Genomic DNA, 18,280 nt, shown 5'->3' on the forward strand with positions numbered 1-18,280 from the left:
ATGGCATAGCAAGCTTCATTATGAACTCTTAGTTTTAGGATTTTGGAGTTAATTTCAGATACAGAAAAAAACAAGCATCCCCCCCTCAGCATGCCCTGAGCGGTATGGTTAGATCTGGAAGCTACCAACCTTGGTAAACCTTTGCCAAGCTCCTGTTTCTTCTTGGTTACCTGCTGGATGACCTGATCCCAGTTCACATTTCGTCGGGAAGCACTAAGAATCTGCCTGAGGGTAGGTTTAAGCCCTGACTCCTTCTCTGTCTCACTTTTCCGGAGGCAGTTCACGTTCCGAATGCGACGTGCGCTGTTGAGGTTGGGCTCTGGGAGATGTGTCCCGACTTTGCTCTTCAGACTGATATGGCGAGTCAGGTCTCTTTGCAGAGAAGCAGGCAGGCCAAGTTTGCTTAAATCTGAAAGAAGGAGGCCTCCTGATTGGCTTCCTCCTTTTTGAAGGTCATTATCTGAAGGATTTTCAAAACCTTCTATTTCAAATTGATCATGTGACTTGACACACTCTTCATTCCCTTCCCCGTCCTGTGAGGCTTTCAAATCCACATGCAAACGGTCCTGACTGCTTGATGAAGAAACTGTGGGTTCTATCCGAAATGTAAAATTTTTTAGCTGAGCAGACGCAATACTTGAAGCAGATGGCTTTTCATCATCCTTTTTTTCAGAGGTGGTAGTTTTACCTTCAGGAGTGTCACAGGGTAAACAAGAAGTAACAGAAGAATCCAACTTTTCAACTATTGTTTCTGATTTCTCGCTTCCCATTAAATCATCACCACTCACATCTTCTAATGAATCTAGTCTGAATTCCTTCTTTGGCAATGCTTTCTCAGTTTCTTCCCTATTCTGGTCACTTGTATCTTTGCAAGAGCTTAAGGGAGCATTTTGCAAGGAATTGTTGGACTGAACACCTTTGGGATTTTGTTCTGCTTCACTTAAGTTATTCACAGGCTCTCCAAGCTTGCTACTAAGTACATCTTTGTTGTTTTGTAAGTTACCAATACAAGCACCATGCAGCTTTGACGAATAAGAGGAGAAACTGTTTGTTCCCAAGTTCACTGCACTCAAATGATTCTGCTCTTCACCACTAGTTGAGGATAACAGAAGCCTGACATTTTTTAAGAGACTGTTCGTGTCTTGCTTTGTCAAAGATAACTTCATATCTGTGATATTCATAAGAGGGGATTTCAGTGATGGCATCCTATTACTTCTGCTATCATCCTTGTCAGGCTTTTCACCACTGGAAGAGTCTTTCATAACCTTGCAAGAATCAAGGTGATCTGAGGTTCCATTAGAAGGGGAAGATGCTTCTTGTTTAAGTTTTGAAAGGTTAACGTTGGCATCACAAGCTTTTCCTTTCATTGATGAATCAGTAAGAGGTGTAGGTGTAAGAACAGAATCCATTTTATCTACATTATCTTCAGACCATGGTTGCTGTTCTGCACTTTTCTGGGATGGGTAGGGAGTCCAGCGATATGTTTTATCTCTGGAAGGACTGACACTTTTCCCACTGGCTCTTGAAGTTTTGCTTTCTGGTAGTTTCAATGTACCAAAATCCAATACCCCCTCAGCAGCGAGCTTATCACTAGTAAAATCCAGACAGTCATCCCTATTTCTTTGATTTCTGTATGACAGACCATTGCCTTTCTCTGGCCGGTGACATGCATACCTTTCCTTACTGTACATATTTGGCTGTGATGGATAGCTTTGAGATGCACCTGAGTTTCCAAAATTCCAGCCATTTGCACCATGAGGTTTCCAGTTTCCTCCATAATTCTTGGAATTCCAGCTAGAAAAATGACCTGTTTCTTCTGAGTGCCAAGTAGGATTTCTTTCCCTGGCACCATGACGCCAATTTGATGTTCCTCCTCCCCGCCCACTTACATGCCAAGCATTTCCAGAATTCCCACAGTTATGTCGATTTAAAGGGCTTCCTGAAACATTCTGGTGCCACCCAGGGCGCCCCCTTGCACCACCTGAATGTCTGTTCATATTAAGGTTCCTCTGAGAGTGTGAAAATTTGCCTTGTCTAGGACTAACATAATCATCCTTTTCCCACTTCCAGTCCCTTTGGGATGCATGATGATGATGCCATGAAGACTGATCATAAGCTTCTCTTTCTTTGTAAGCAGCTCTATCTTCTCGCCTTCTCTGTGATCTCCTATCATCACATTCTAATTCTTGGTTTGCACAACCTGGTTCAGTTTGCCTACAAAAGAATTGAGACAAGCCTAAATTCTGATGCTATTCTACTAAAATCCAACAGTCCACAAGATTCATGAATTTTATTTGCACTGGGAAGAAAATACTTTTTAAAATTATTTACTATAAAAAGAAACAGATACTTTTTAGCAGCTTTGCTGTTCAAGTTTCAGTAATGTTTGACTTTCAAAACTAATGTTGTACCTTCACTTAAACATGGTAATTTCAAAATTTCTCTTACAAGAACAACTGAGGAGGTGCAGGGACAGTTCAACAGACTAATTCTCAAATACTTGTCTCTAACTTGAAAAATATTCCCTTATATTTACTATTGAACTAATAAGAAACGAAGAAAAAGAAAGGTTCTTTACGTTATATAATCTTCACAATTTGATCTATCCTAGTAAATAAAAAACTCAGTAGTGAGAGAATCATTTTTTCTGAAGACTATTCTGCTGGTGTTAGAGGGTGATATAAAACAGAGGAAAGTTAGGCTGAAAAACTCGTAATTATCCTTACTGGACAGAACAATTGACATGATTGCTCTGTTTATAAAGGTTAAGTTAAAACACAGATGTAAAACATCCACAGAAAATGTACGTCAGATATAAAATTAATTTGTCTTCTTTCAATCGAGAGACTAGAACAGTCCACAGCATGCAATGCTGAGACTGTATGAGCTCCCAGCAGCACTGTCAACTGCCCTTTGGATAGCCCTTGTGCTTGGCAACTTATCAGAAACACGTGGTAAACTATCACATGTACATTTAAAGATAAATGCTACCTTAACAGCTACAGCTATTCTCAGGGATCAGCAGTCTAAACATTCTAAATAATTATCCTACCAAATGAGGAGTTTCTGTTAAAAGGTTTTTCCAGAAACTGATCACAAAAATATATCCACTCTAGATCCCTGGACAAGAAAGACAGTAAACTTTTACACTACTACTCAAAAACAATTGATTTGAGTAAACTGAAAATTCCTATTGTATCACTCTTTATGTTTTTAATACATTCCAGTTCTGCTAAAAGATTCACTAATAACTGCCCTCTAATGGAAAACAGTCTACTGTGCAAAATAATCTGAGTTCTAAGACAAGAATTCAAAAAAACAATGTCTAAGTGATACAGTAAGTTCTAAGAGCTGACTCAACTAGATTATGATCTAATGGAAACAATTTTGCTGAATTAGTAACTTAATCCTTGTACTTTCTGGTTTTACCCCTCTCCAAACCAGCACCCAGCAGACAGAGATTTTCTGTGGTTTCAGTTGCAGCATTACTCCTTTTCCATAAAACAAAAAGAGAAAGTGACATTTTTGCTACCTACATTAACCAGTATGAAAACATTACCATTGTGCAGTGCATGGACATACTAGTACGACAGTGATGTCAAAACCTAATAATCTCCAGATTTCAACATCTGGAAACACTAATTCAAATTCCTAGCCACAGAACACAGGAGCCTCTTTTAAAAATGACATGCCTCTTTAGTATCATCACCATGCCATAAATCTAATCAAATAATATATTCCCAACTGGAACATCACACAAACAATGCACGTATGCAGACTGCCATGTAAAATTAAACACAATACTTATTACTTTCTACAGCCTTCTATTTCATAGTGAACCACTGGAACCATGTTTAGCTAATGGTAAGCAGCAAGGTAGAACAGGTAAGAAATTCCATTCAAGGATTAGGGGATTTCAGGGTGACATTTCGAGAGTAATCCAATTCATTTTATTAAAAAACATGTTCAGCAGCAGTTTCTTAAAGGCCAGGTTCCTACAGACAACCTGCACCATAAACAATAGTAGCACTACTGTCGATTGATTAAGCCCTCAGTTAAAAAGGTATCAAATATTAAAATAAAAACATTAGGGTTCTCTCAACACAAGACCTTTTTAACCCATACTGGAGAATTACTGTATTTCTGTACTAGTAGTAGAGGAACAGGACAAGAACATTCAGAGAAAGGAAATCTCACCGGTTCCGTTCCTTCTTTTGCTTGATTAGTTGAATGAGTTCTTTGTCAAGGTATTCTTCTTCTGCCTCTTCTTTCTCTTCCTGTTTTCTGTCATGGGCATCAACGTTCTCTTTGTGCAGCTGACTGGAGATGTGCTTGGCATATGCTGACAAACCCACCAGCGTCACCCTGCACACCTGGCATTCATGGTTGCTATCCCTAGGAAGAGAGGCAGAGGGTGGACTTTCAACTCTGCCAACTGGCATGGCAGATAGCTCTGGTCTTACTTTGTTTCCTCTGAATGTGCTTGAGCTCAAGGCAACTAGGTTTTGTTCAGTATATTGAAGTTATTTGAATTCTCTGGCTTTTTCTTTCAAGGTTTAGTTTTTTGATGGTCAATTTTTACAAGATTTTTTTCCAACAATCAAGAGGTAAAAGACTTGGTAATAAAGCTGTGTTAACCGGGAGGAGGAATTCTTCTTGAATTGTTGTACTCAAAATCTATTCAGAGGAAACATAGTGAGCGAGGAGGCAGAATGGAAGGCTTCCAGAGCTAGCAGGAGCTCTGAAGCCCGTCCATGCTGCCAGCTGCACTGGGGAAGCCTGGTGACAGCTTCTACATTTAATCCTTGCCCTGAGCCTTCCCCCCAGTGAAATTTAGAAAAGGGGGGAGGCAGTACATGGATACAGCCAATCCTGATACAACATAACCTAAACTGGGACAGCTGAGACTGCTGCCTGGAATCCAAAGACTCCACAGCACAGTGATGATAGGAGGGTGTCTTCAGTTCACTGTACTTTATTTGGTTCAAGTGTGCATGAGGTCTGCTTTCTACTTGAGAGGACTTATCTTAAAAAATATAGAAATAATTTCAGCTGGAGAAAATTGACAGCTGTATCAGACAAACGGCTTTACTCATGTTACTGGATTAAGGTTGGAAGACTTTAACTTTTTTTTTTCTTTTTAAGAAATAGAGATTTCTAAAACCACATTTGTTCTTCTGACAAATTCTTCCAATACTCCCATGTACTTAAAGAAGTACATTCTAACTTCCTAAACAAGGAAAATATATTCACCAGAATAAAAAAAAAATCAGAAAAAAATTAATCAGAGCATACTCTACTGCAAATAACTCAGCAGGACCAAGACAGGATTCACTGACTGCCTCCAGAATGTTTCTTTCAATTCTGCCAGTTAATTCATGAAAGCAGATTTCTATGTTCTCATGCAGCACTTGACACCAAGGTCATAGAACAGAAGCATTGCAATACGACACACAGTTCATGACTACTGTCAAGAAAATGGAATCCATAAAGGAAAAAGACAAATACGAATCCTTCTTTTTTTAGTGAACAGTTAAAAATAAAATGAGAGAAAGATCAAAAGATGTAGATTCACTCAAGATATTAAGGCAACATCCTTATTGGCATGGTCAATCAAGTGTCATCAGCTATGTTTTATTTATCGTAGGTATCAATGGTTTTCCCTACTAACATAGTTGAGATATTTAATCAATGCAGACCCACCTAGAGATGGCTCTATTTTAAACAGTCTAAGTATTAAAAATCAGAATTTTTATGTTTAATTATTCTGTATGCTGCAGCCTAATTAATTTCAGATTAAACATTAAGATAAATTTCATTTATGATGTCATTAGCTTCCAAATTTAGCCTGTACTTTCCAGAACTACATGTACTTAATTCTGTATACTTCACACTTGCTAATAAATATTCAAAGCCCATATCCTGTATAGTGTACTTTGGGCTATCTTATTAATGCACTAAAGGTAACCAAACCATCATATTTGGTAAACCAAACCAGTATATTTTACTAATGTCATTGGAAGAATCCTCTTCACACTCATAAGTGGCACAGCTGTGCATAGCTAATAAGACTTATTTTTAACTTAGGTCATCACACAAGGCAAACTGCAAATAGAAAGTTGGCTTCTCACTGAAAAAGATGTTCTTTTTACATAACCTTCCACTTCACTCCTAAGGACTCTCAACGAGAAACACACCCCAGTGGTTCTAATGTGGTAGTAATTAGGCTTTAATGAACAATCTACATCCTTCATAGGACCCATGTTTAATTCTTTCATAAAACTTTTACCACCCTCATTTATAGACTAACTAACTAATTGCAAAGTTTTATTTACTTTGGACAAAGCCAGTGAGTTTACAGCTGAGGACTGAGGACAAAGAACTTCTTTCTCTCACTTCTAACTTTTGAGTTATTAATTACAAAGCTGGGATTCTTGTACCAACTGACAGTCTGAAAAGACAAGACTTCTCTGACCTGCCGTTAATCTATAAGTGCCTAAAGAAAAAACACAACACTCTTTTTCTTTATGAACAGCTGCTTTAATTGAAGATAAACTGGCTAGGACTTCAGATAGCTACACTTAGGGGAATTTAGATTTCCTGCAGTTCTACAATTTTCCTATACCCATTAATGCCATCCAGAACCAGCACAGTCAATGACACACACTGATCATGTCTACACATTCCCCTAGCATACAGGAACACCACATAATCTTGGCTGTTCAACAAGACGGCCAAAAGAAGTTTGAGGCAAATATAACAAAAGCATTCTCAGTATGAAAACATCCAAGAGCTTTATTTACTACATGGGTACTTCAGACTCTAGACTCAATGTCCCTTGTAACAAGAGCACTATTTCACTTTCAACTAAAAACAAACAAAACCTAAGCATGCTACAGCTTCGTACTCGGCATCCAATTCTCCTTATACATCACACAGAGTAAGACTTCAAGAAAAAGAGAAGTCTTAAAATTTCCAGAAAATTATTTAAGTTTCCAGAAAATTATTCTAGCCCTTGAGATTGCTAAACTAACTTCAAAAGGAAAAAAAAGTAGGAATCAATGTGTGCATTTCCTTTACCTCTCTTCCATAAGGAAGTCTGAAAGGTGACTTCTAGTTGGATTCTAAAATTTCAAGGTAGTAAGATGTTGACATTCTATACACTTTAATGGTATTATCCTCTGTTACACAATTCAGCCACACTCAGGAGGCTGTTGCTTGTGCTTCACATTTTCTTTTTGAAGTATGTGGTTGTAAAAGACTCCTAAAAAACTTCTAATTAAATTTAAATGAGAGGACGAAGAAGGGGCACAAGAGAGAGAACAAGGCTGCAACTGCACAGTGAAAAATTAAGTTCATTATTTCGAGAACAAACATCTTCTGTGCATTCTTCTGAAAGAATAATGAAGACAGATAGTTACATTAGTAATAAAAAATGTAATGATGATGAAAGAAATTTAACATCAGTCCTATGGAAATGGAAAACCAAAAATTGTCCAATCATTTGCAAGCCACTGCAGACACAATATTTCTGGAAATTCGTGTTACTTTCCAGGGACTTAACTAAACTAAAAACAAAAATAAAATGTAGAAGGCCAGAAAAAAAAGATGTTAAAAAAAGTGAAATTTCAGAAACATTGTCAGAATAAGACAGTCCAGAACAGAAGTGCTCCACAAGTTAGTTGACTAGAAGCCAAAAGTCAGTGTCTAGTGCAGAGAGCATTCTGGCTTTTTAGCCTATGTATAAGATAGGTGTCTTGACAAAATGAATCCCCCACATCTCAAAGAGTGGAAGGAGGATTACTTTCAGTCCTTTACAAGGTGTAAGTTTGTGCTGTAAGATTATTAAAAATTAAATTTGTAGATCAAATACTCAAGTATTTGACAGTATCTGATCTCTGTAGCTACCTCAAAATCCATACACCTGCAATAACTTTTAAGTGTAGTCTGGTTGCAACCTAATTCCCTACTATTAGGATGATATTTGAATATCCCTTAACTCCCCTTTCTACTTTCTAAAGGTTAAATAATAAAACAAGGAAAGCTTAAAGAAAACACTATCCAGCACGGTTAGGCCTCTTAAGCAAGCAACTGGACCATGGTGGCAAATGAAAATCACTCAAGCAAGTATCACTCACAGTGCCTTAAAAGATCAACAATTGTTTTTACATCATTGAAAACTTTAAAAAGCCCCAAAAATTTAAAAATAAAAATGCCACTGTTCCTAATTCTGACAAAGGCAGAAATCTAGCGCTTGCAAAAAAAAAAAGAACCAAGCATGAAACTGCCAAGAATGAAGTAATATTATTTCACTGCAGTCAAAGCAATGCAGGTGAGCTTTCTTTCACATCATTGTTTGCCTCCTGAGTTTTTGACATCATGAGAATACGTTCATTGCCAGCTGTACGACAAGGCACGCTACTAAAGTGAACTGTAAAAATACATTATGCAATTCAGCTTGTATGGGAAATAGGTCAGGAGCTCTTCCAGAAAGTGACATACAAAATGGCACAAGGAGGAAGGATTCAAGATTGTTCTCGTACCTTCCCTTTAGGTTTTCCAGTTCTCTGTGGTGAAGCATGCTTCTTATGTGCTCTTCCATCTCCTTTAACATGCGGGAAAAAAAATACTGGTCAAAACAAAACACTGTATCATGTCTGAAAAACTCATTTTTGAGAATTCTCCTGCCTTGCACAAGGGTGTACTCCACTGCAGGGCTGTAGCAGTTGCCATTCCTGTTTCTGTGACTACAAAAGCACAAGCAGGCACACCTGCAGGAAGTTATGTTACCTTTCCCAAGAAGAACACACGTGAGTCATTAAAACTCAACACAATGGAAGCAGATTCCAAGAGAAAGTCAAATAACTGCATGTAGCAAAGTTTATTAGACTGATTTTTGACAAATCACTGAAAATCATAAAAGTCTCATTAATACCACTCTTTAGAGCCACAGTACTTAAAACAGTTTCCCTGTGCAATCTGAGCAGTTTCTCTGCATTTTTATTATAAGACAGCTTTAAATTCATCATCACATACTATTTTATTCAGCTAGACACTTTAGAAACTGAGATGTACATCTCATTTTGTTGTTTACAGCAACCTTGATCCATGAACTGCAGTACTGTTATAATTATTTACTATTGAAAGGCAGCTGCCAGAAGAGAAATTCATTGCATATTCATATATTGCATATTCATTGCTCAGCAAGAGGAAGCATTCCAGATGACTGAACTTCCTTTTGATGCTTGACCCAAAGTGTTTGGAAATCTTCAAAGACCAGATACTAACCACTATCCTCTTTAGCCCCTGAAATCCAATCTGCAAAGGGAAAACTTTGAAGAGTGGTGTGAATTTTAAAACACTGGCATTTGCCACATCTCCACAAGCCAGGTGGCTGAACAGTACATGAAGGTGCATTAAGAAACAATCCGTTTCAATGCAGACTTTGCATAAATACACAGCACACAGAAAATGGACACCAAGCCGACACATTAATGAAAACACATGCTGTGCTACACAATTCCATTTGGTTCTTCCATATGGAAACACAGACTTCCCAAAAGGAATCTAAAAAATGGTGTATTACATTATTCTTCCCATATCACAATTTATAGCCAAATATGTGTGCTTTACACTTTAGTATCTTTATAAAATAATATTAAAAGAAACTCATAAGCCTCACTATTTTTAACATTCAGAATCAAGCATACTGCACAGCTCACTTCAAGAAAGATACTCCGAAGCACATGCAAATATATTCTTTAATTTGAGACATACTTAGGGACTATATATCTGGTAAAGGGAAATTGTACTATGCAGAATTTTAAAATGGAAACATTTCTCATTCACACATCACATTAATATCTACTGATACATGTCAAGCATTAATTATTTACCTTTTTTGAGTTGTACACAGTGTGACATAATGCACATTTTCGTTGCTGAACCATGCTTATGACTCTGGAAGTATCTTATCCCATACCTGCAAATAAAAACAATTTTAAAATAACCAACATTCAGGATTACTTGCTTCATTCATCTATTTTACTAAATAAAGTAAGCAAAGTTACTGTCCATGAAAACTATTGTGCTAAGCTTAAGAGAATGCATGACTCTCATGCATAATCGATATTGTTCAAAAAAAATACAAGGTAGTTTTGAACAGTCATCTAAAACATCCATAATAAAAAGCAACTTCCTTTTCTTTCATTGTGTTCCTTGTCATCCAAGGCACGTTACTCATTCAACAGCCAGAGATCCGTAGGAATCCTCTCAGCTACTCAAATCAGATTAACAAAACACTTTCAACTAGGATGATGACAGGGACATAAGGAATTGGGAAAACCAAGTAGGGCAAACTCAGATCTTTATTTTAGTACACAGGGCCACTCAAAGAAGATATTTAAGGTCCTATGAAAATGAAGCAGAGGTTATTCATGATATCAAAGACCATTAGTCTTCAAGTTTTATTTATCCATGTACTCACCATAAAATAAAATAAAAAATGAAGTGTTTTAAATTCAGTATTTTTCTCATTAGCCTCTCTAAGAAGTACACATATGCATGTACTGAAATATTCAATTTAGACAGCATTTTAACACTAATCTACTTGAGACTTATATATATGCAAATGAAAGTAGTAGCAGGTCAAATTAAATATCATGTATTTTATCATAATGTTTAACTCATAAGGAGTGCAATGAAATTAGAGAGTCTAGGTTATAATGCAAAAACAGATATGTCTGTTTAAATAACAGGGTATAATCTCTGCACTTCTCTTTCTCTTAAAATACACTAAAACGCAGAATGATTGAGTATTATTGTCATTTTTTATTGACTTGGCAAAGGCAGTTCCTCACCTTAAATTGGGAACAAATGCATTCTTTTAATACTCAGCATTTTTGTATTTGCACAGAAAAATGCAAATCCTTTCAAGTTTTGCTATCTTATACTAGAGCAAACTTAGCTAACAGCATCAAACTTAACCTGCAAGAGCCTTCTTCAAGAATTCTTCTCTACAACTGACCTTACAAAGTTAATTCTGATTACTCAACATTGACCTTCTTTATCAGAGGCATCAAGACCTCCAAATCTGGTACTGACTAGAAGCTGTGAGCAAAGGGCAGGAACAGGATTTTTACCAAATCCAGATTACCTAGAGTTAAAGCAGGTCTGATATTCAGTTGTTCTGTCCAACTGTAAACAAAAATCAGCAAGGAAAACTACAACCCTTTAAGTCCAAAACATAGTTCTTTGACAAGTTACTCTTTCCCTACAGATTTGAATGTCCATTTACACATAAGGTACCAGCATCTGTCCAGGTTAAAGGGGAAAAAATTGAGAGTTGCAATAGTACTTTCACCTTTAGACAGCAGAGAGTTTTTTCCCTTAAAAAATCCACATCATCATACTAAAGCAAACACATTTAAAACACAGCAGGAGATTCAGTCATCCTGTGTTCCCTAACCACCATTCTTGACCTCCCTGAGACACCTGATAAGTCTTTAAATATGCACTTTTTAGGTTCATCACATGGGCATCTGATATATTTGAATCATTAGTAGCAGCTATTTATTTTGACACATAATCCCCAACAAAGGTATAAGGTTATTCAAAACTTTGCACCAGCCTGCATATAAATTCATATGGTATCAGTGACATCCATGCATGCAAAAGCACCTGCCTCCATGGAAGGTCAGGATACAGAAATACTATCTTTTGGAACAAATTATTTTGAAAGCATTTATACAGATCATAACTTAGTTTTAAACATATTTCAACTGAGACAGCAGTTAAGGAAAATTTAAGCTCATATGAGTAGAGATAGAAAACGAGATATTGCAGACTCCTGAGGCTCTTGTGACTTATTAGTTGAATGTAGTAGCACATCATCAATATATTGTTTATACACAGATCTGTGCAGCTGCAACAGACCCAAAGGAATTATTAATGATCATAAACAAGTGACAAATATTTAGATGCCTATCCAGCATAGTACAGCTGGTTTAATGCAATTAATATGGAAGTACTCATGGAAAGCGAGGCTGCTAATCCTTGCACCAATTTCAGACACTTCCTTTTGCACTAAAATATTTTCTACTCCCCCAACATTCTTCACTGGCACTACTTTGTAGTTGAGCGGAGTAATACCCTACATGTGCTCAAGATCTCATTCAAGATTACCACAGTATTTACAGAATTCCTTCTGCACTGGGCTGAAAGCAGCATGGGACTTAAATCAGGAAAAGCAGACCAGTTAGCACAGAATATTAAAAAGCTTCCACCAGCAGAGCTAACACTACACCTGTTTTGGCTAATTAAAACATATAGTAACTATACACGATCACAGGAAGAGTTTTCGGCAAACTGCCCAATCAGCTGGGCATTACTTATGACAGAGCACTAAAAATACTAATGGAATTCAAATGCTATTGGATGTCACTATGAAAAGGGAAACTTTCAGCTCTATAGAGAGAAGCCCTCAGAGGCATGGATTCAGAAATAAAGAGATTTGGTAGATGTTACAGGGACTGGGAGAACACAGACACACATTCTATTTCCAGATCACCTCTTGACTTACTGTCCTACATAGATATAAACCACTTCCCATCATCCTTTCTCCCAAATGCTGATAAACCTATAAACCCCATGGTTCACTTGAATTTAGGACTTCAATTTTACTGTAAAAGAACTTCCATGAAGTAGTTTGAATAACATAATAAATCATTTCCTGATCAACAACAATCAGACAGCTTTTGAGCCATGTAGTCACTGCATTTCATCTCATCATATATTGGTCTGTTCAATATCAAAACTTCCATTCTTCATGAAGAAACTTCAGAAACAAAGCTCTCTCTAGATAAATGGAAGCACATTTGAATTTTTAAAAAAACCCTCCACATACTTTAACAACCTTAAAGTTTTTATCAGCTTTAACACTTTTTGTTTTTGCAATCATTAACTTGCTGTATAACACAGAAAATTACTTTTTCAGGGACTTGAGAAGGAAGATGAGCTACTTTAAAAAATAAACACACTGCAAGCAAAGAAAAGATTTTGCCAAAAAGACCTCACCACCACATAAAAAGAACGTCTTAAGAGCAAAATGTAAAGCCTTTGAAACAAATGAGATATTACAACAACTTAATATTTTGAGGGAATGTAACTGTTTTCTGGGTGATCTATTCGTTTGTTTTAAAGGCAAGGGATGCATTTTACAACTATGCAATGTAAACACAGCTTGCCCACAGCCTGAACTTGTACAGAGCTTGGAAACAACACACATTCAACCAAGCAAGTCTGCTAGAGATTTGGGAGAGCCTTCCTCACAACTAAAAATAGTGTACAAAGAAAATTAGGCATTAGACTACTTCCTGCTACAACATCCATTTGCCCATAGTTATTCAACCTTACCGGATAACATACATTAAAAATGTACGTCAAGATTAAATCTGCTACAGATTAGTGGCTGGACACTCTGACTATATAAAGCCACAAGTGCCATGGAGTGGGGTGTGCAGCATGGCATTCCAGCTGCTTAGAAATCCTCAGGAGGCTTCAAAGAGATCAGCAGTGCTGGCCTGTCTAAAGGCCTGCCCAAATGCTGCATGTCCCTACAGAGAGCAGTGGAAATTCAACACTTGAGAAGAACAGGAGGCTACAGATTCACCGTGCAGAATGTTCTGCAGCAACATGCTCAGCACATGCTCAGCTCCTTGTGGAGATGTCACTACTTAGTGCCTTACTGACTTCTCTCCTGCACCAACCAATTGCACACATACCAGCTGAAGTGTAGAATAGTAATAATACAGAGCCCTGTGCTCCAATTTCATCCCCCTCCAGCAGGATTTACATGGAATAAAGCACCAGCATTCACAGACTATCTTCCCTTCCAAGATTCATTGCCCATGAAGCATCTGAATTTACCATGCATCCCCCACTAGAACTTCCACTAATTACCTTAACCCTCCTTCTCGGCACATGTGTGAGGCACTAACTTCTAAGATGTTGACCTGTGCAACCCAACCCAGGCAACAAACACTTAAGGGCTTACTAAAGTTAAGTCCTGCCAAACAGTATGATTCTCCTCCAGCACTCTGTCAGGCACTGAACAGTACAAACTATTCTGTAGTTGGTTTCTTATTTTTACAGGGCAAAGGAGAAAATTGTATTACACTCCAGAAGTTAAAATACTTGTACCAGAAGCAAAACTTTTAAGGCAAATTTCTCCCTGCTTTCCAAGATTTAATTTATTCCATGTGACAAACTAAGAGTAGTCTAGACCCCTGAGCACTGAAGCAGCACCACTACACAGCAAATGTTATAACTGGGCAGACAAGTGCTCAACTGTTTTGACACTGAACCAGGAAAGAAGAGTTATTTCACAGAGCAAAGTTCTTTAAGCTCCTACTAAGAGCAATAAAATCTACCTCACTAACTGGCCTAGAAAACATCTAGCAGACTGTTCGAATGCTATCCCATGAATATGGCTGGAATTTTTACAATATCCAGGGAAAGTCTGCTGGAGATAAGGACATCACAGAGAAATAGCTTAAACAGACTAGCACAGGCACAGAACACCTGGCAGGAGTACAGAGTTTTCACTTATTTCTATTTTTATTTCATGTAAATATAAAGAGAGAGCACAGACCAGAAGAACATATACACTTTAAGCCACAACCAAATCACATTTTTCCAACTCCTATACATAAACAATGCTAATAATTTCCTAATACACAAAGTAAGTTTCCTTGCTGTAAATCATGATGATGATTTCTCCCTAGTGAAACTAAATGCCTTATTCACAAGAGCTTTCCACACACTAAAAGATTCAGGAGTATACTTTGTCCAAACTGGAATGGAGAGCTGTGCTGTATGCTGTTATTTAGAACACCTAAAATCCACATACTTGGAAAGCTTTTGTTTTTTTCCCACACTCCCTATTTAGTTTAAGGCATATGCAAGTTTTGTTTTCTTCAGATGTTTTCCTCAAACATCACATTTCCTGGCTATTCCCCTTTCCAAACTGCCCAAAGCACTTTAAAAGAACTGTTCAAAACCAGACATAGCACTCCAGCTAACACCCCTATTAGCACCCTGAGGAGAAGGGAGTTATCTGTGCGTCCCTACTACTATTACAGCCTCAAACATAATTGATAATGACTAAATCTTACTAAGAAGCAACATAGTGATCCACAAGATGTGGGGGAAACAACCTAATTAAATATTATGTTTAAGTATTTTAATCTAATAATTTAAATATTTCTGTGACTTACAAAAGTATTTACATCAGCTTATTCTGGTAACCTCAAGTTACTTTATAAAGGGTCTTCACTATACAGATCCTTATAAGAATGACAGAAATACCCAACACTTAATTTTATACTTATTTCTGTAACATTTAGTTGCATAATTTTTTTCCCCTTCCTAGGCTATTTAAGCTCATAATATCCTTCACAAGTATGCATATGACATCTCTTCCACTGATAATAAGTGAAGAACAAGGACTCAAAAAAGACATCAAAACAGGTTACTCTATACATCCCATCTATTGCAGCTCCACAGAAGCAGGTACCTGGCCTTGTCAAAATAACTCAGACTGCCTAAGAAAGATCTGTACAGACACAAGAGAACAAGCAGAGAGAGCACTCAGTAAGTAATTGGGCTTCTCCTATTTATAGTGTCATTACAGAGTATGAAGAATCACTGGAGAGTGATTTGAAGCACTCAAACCAAGGCAGTTCAGTCACTCTTCAGTATAAAGAGCTTTCATGCCAAGAAAATTCAAGTTATGGATCTCAAATATTAAGATAGTAGTCATTAATGACCAGGTAATAGAAATACAGGGCTCTGCCTAAATTATCATATCTCTGTAATGCACTTTGTCCCAGGGCTGAACTCCAGCAGCTCTACCACAATAGGATCAAAATGTAAAACAGTCTAGGACTTGATGAAATAAACCCAAAAACCTTACATTATAAATATAAAACACAGTTTTATAAAAACAAAGAAGTTACTTGTAAGGTATAGTATCCTCTTACTTTGCTGGAATCACCTCAAGTCAGATAACACCTCAAATCTTATGACACCATCTGGTGGCAGAGTTCACAGAAAAGGATTACCAGATGTTAAGAAGAGCTTTAACAATTAATATTTGATCCTGAACAAATTTAATTTTATTCTGGACATCTTATGATTTTTTTTTTAGTACAAGTTGTAGTATCTTTGTAGACAATTTAGGTACACATTTAGAGGATAGTGACTGCTGTCACTCTGTACTGGATTCACAGCCCTGCAGGAATTAAGGTGTCTTTAGCTGACATCTCTTCAAATATGTGATATTTTTGAACATAGGGAATAGAAGCTACCTGAAGTTTGGTTACAGTGACCAAACGGACTTGAGTAACATACAAACACAATTTGGGTAAACCCGATGCCTTGTTCCAAATTGAAAATGCCGGAGTATAGCGCCTATTTAGCTAACTTTACATACAAAAATCAGTCATTAGAGGAACATACAAAGGAGTGCAAGTGCAGCCACCTTATGCTGCCAGTTCAGCTGAAGTCAAGCAAGGACTTTAAAAAAAAAGCCAAAACATAATTCAGTTGCTTTTAACAGGAGAGACTTAGGGGAAAAAATATTTTCCAAGGTAAAAAGTTACAGACACATTGCATTGGCCTTAGAGCCTGCAATAGTAATCCCAAATACTGTAGTGCTAATGGGGATAAGCTTCTAAACTTCAGAAAAGCTATTAATCAAATTTTTGAAAGGCTTAAGTGTTTGGGTTTCTCAGGCCAGGATCTCTCAGTCCAGCAAAATAATCAATTAGTTTAATGCAGCAATTGAGGTTTAACTGAAAGAAGCAGCAAATAACTGAAGAACAGCAACAAGCAGCAGAATATAGGAAATGCAAGCCCGCAAACTCATATTGAAAACAAAGTGCACAAATTCTCAGTCCTCTTCTCTCTCAGGTCACAGCACCTCAGAACCTACCTGTTCTTTAAAGTTGCACTTCATGAGGTGTAGGAGGGAAGGTGAAAAGGAAGGTTTTTTACTTGCATGAGAAGATTGTTACCAAAACTCCATCAACGAAGAATACTGAAATATGAACTTCAATCATCAAAGTCACTTGTATGCAATGTTTCATAAACTTTTACGAATTGATGTTCATATGGACCCCCAAACAGTTCTTAATAGAAGTTTGGATTTGAACTATCCTGTGTGCAATGATGATTACTTCCAAACACCTCATATTTCATTATACTATTATGACTTGTTTCACGCTCTCAGTCCCACTCCTTATAAGTTACCAGATATTTATCATTAAACTAACATATGCTTTCACTACAACATATTTTTATATATTTGCTTATGATGAAGGCAACTAAGCAACTCTGTACTCAGTCACGCTTCATCCTCGGAAACACTTCTGGCAAGTATGAAGAGGCAGCAGGGCAGCTACACACCTGGGACAGAGCATCAGTCCTCGGCTCTAACGAAGCTGTTCTACAGCAGGGCATCAAAATCCAGGGATCACAGCACTAGGGGATGCAAAGCAAAGCGCATGCCCGCCCCAAGGCGAGATGCCCGCTGCCGCAGCCCCTCTAGGCCAGGCTCGCCCTGCTGCCCTCCATAGGCCACCCACTCCCCATCGCCCCCGGCCGCCACAGCGCTCCCCAAGCCCACTGCCCCGTACAGCCCCGGTACTCACGGATCGCACCCCTCTCCAGGGCAGCGGCCCGGCAGCCCATTCCCCTGTAGAACGGAGGAGCCGGGGCCACCACCGCGCCGGGACTGGCGGCCACACGGCGCCCGCACCGGGCCCACCCCGCAGGACCGCGCGCGGTTTGGCGGGGCCGCAGCACGGCCCACCAATGGGCCGGCGGAAAGGCGGGCGCGCTGCACGCTGGGAGGCACGCCTGCGTGCCCGTGGGGCCTGCCGGGAAATGCAGTCCTGGCGGCGGCGGGACAGAGGTGGACAGCCAGCAGGCGAACGAACTTCATGCCGAGGACGTCGGCACTGGCCAGCTAGGGGGCATTTACCAACCGATAATGATAATAGCCTTTACTGGTTTTGTATGTAAATGCAGCGCTTTAAACACACATACTGCCACGGGTTACCGCTCTACAAATCAGAGGCTGTAGACGGCGGGTACCTTAGCAGCGAGACGCCGTGGACATCACGCTGGGCCGGACTGGCCAGAGCGGCTGCGCCTGGGAAATCGGCTCCCGAGGCGATTTTTAAGGCAGGAGGAGAAGGGGGCGGGCTGTGCAGTGGGA

At 38.5% G+C, this 18,280-nt stretch overlaps 1 protein-coding gene across 4 annotated transcripts in view; it reads right to left on the reverse strand.

The window, feature by feature from the left end:
- ZNF106 (zinc finger protein 106) overlaps nucleotides 1-17,837 on the reverse strand; it is a 38,718-nt gene extending 20,881 nt beyond the window's left edge. For 3 of the 4 annotated variants that reach the window (XM_014869280.2, XM_014869278.2, XM_014869276.2), the window contains exons 1-5: nucleotides 17,712-17,836; nucleotides 9,897-9,982; nucleotides 8,544-8,605; nucleotides 4,198-4,395; nucleotides 130-2,214 (exon numbers count right to left, since the gene is read on the reverse strand). In XM_014869280.2, coding sequence (XP_014724766.2) covers nucleotides 130-2,214; nucleotides 4,198-4,395; nucleotides 8,544-8,605; nucleotides 9,897-9,950 — 2,399 coding nt within the window. In that variant the 5' untranslated portion in view covers nucleotides 9,951-9,982; nucleotides 17,712-17,836. Of the gene's footprint in view, nucleotides 1-129; nucleotides 2,215-4,197; nucleotides 4,396-8,543; nucleotides 8,606-9,896; nucleotides 9,983-17,711 lie in introns of all 4 variants that reach the window. The other variant, XM_014869277.2, reaches the window with a different exon arrangement.
- Between the last annotated feature and the right edge of the window lie 443 nt (nucleotides 17,838-18,280).

This window comes from Sturnus vulgaris, chromosome 6 (genome assembly GCF_052056855.1).
Source record: "Sturnus vulgaris isolate bStuVul1 chromosome 6, bStuVul1.hap1, whole genome shotgun sequence".
In the NCBI taxonomy this organism is placed as follows: Eukaryota; Metazoa; Chordata; class Aves; order Passeriformes; family Sturnidae; genus Sturnus; species Sturnus vulgaris.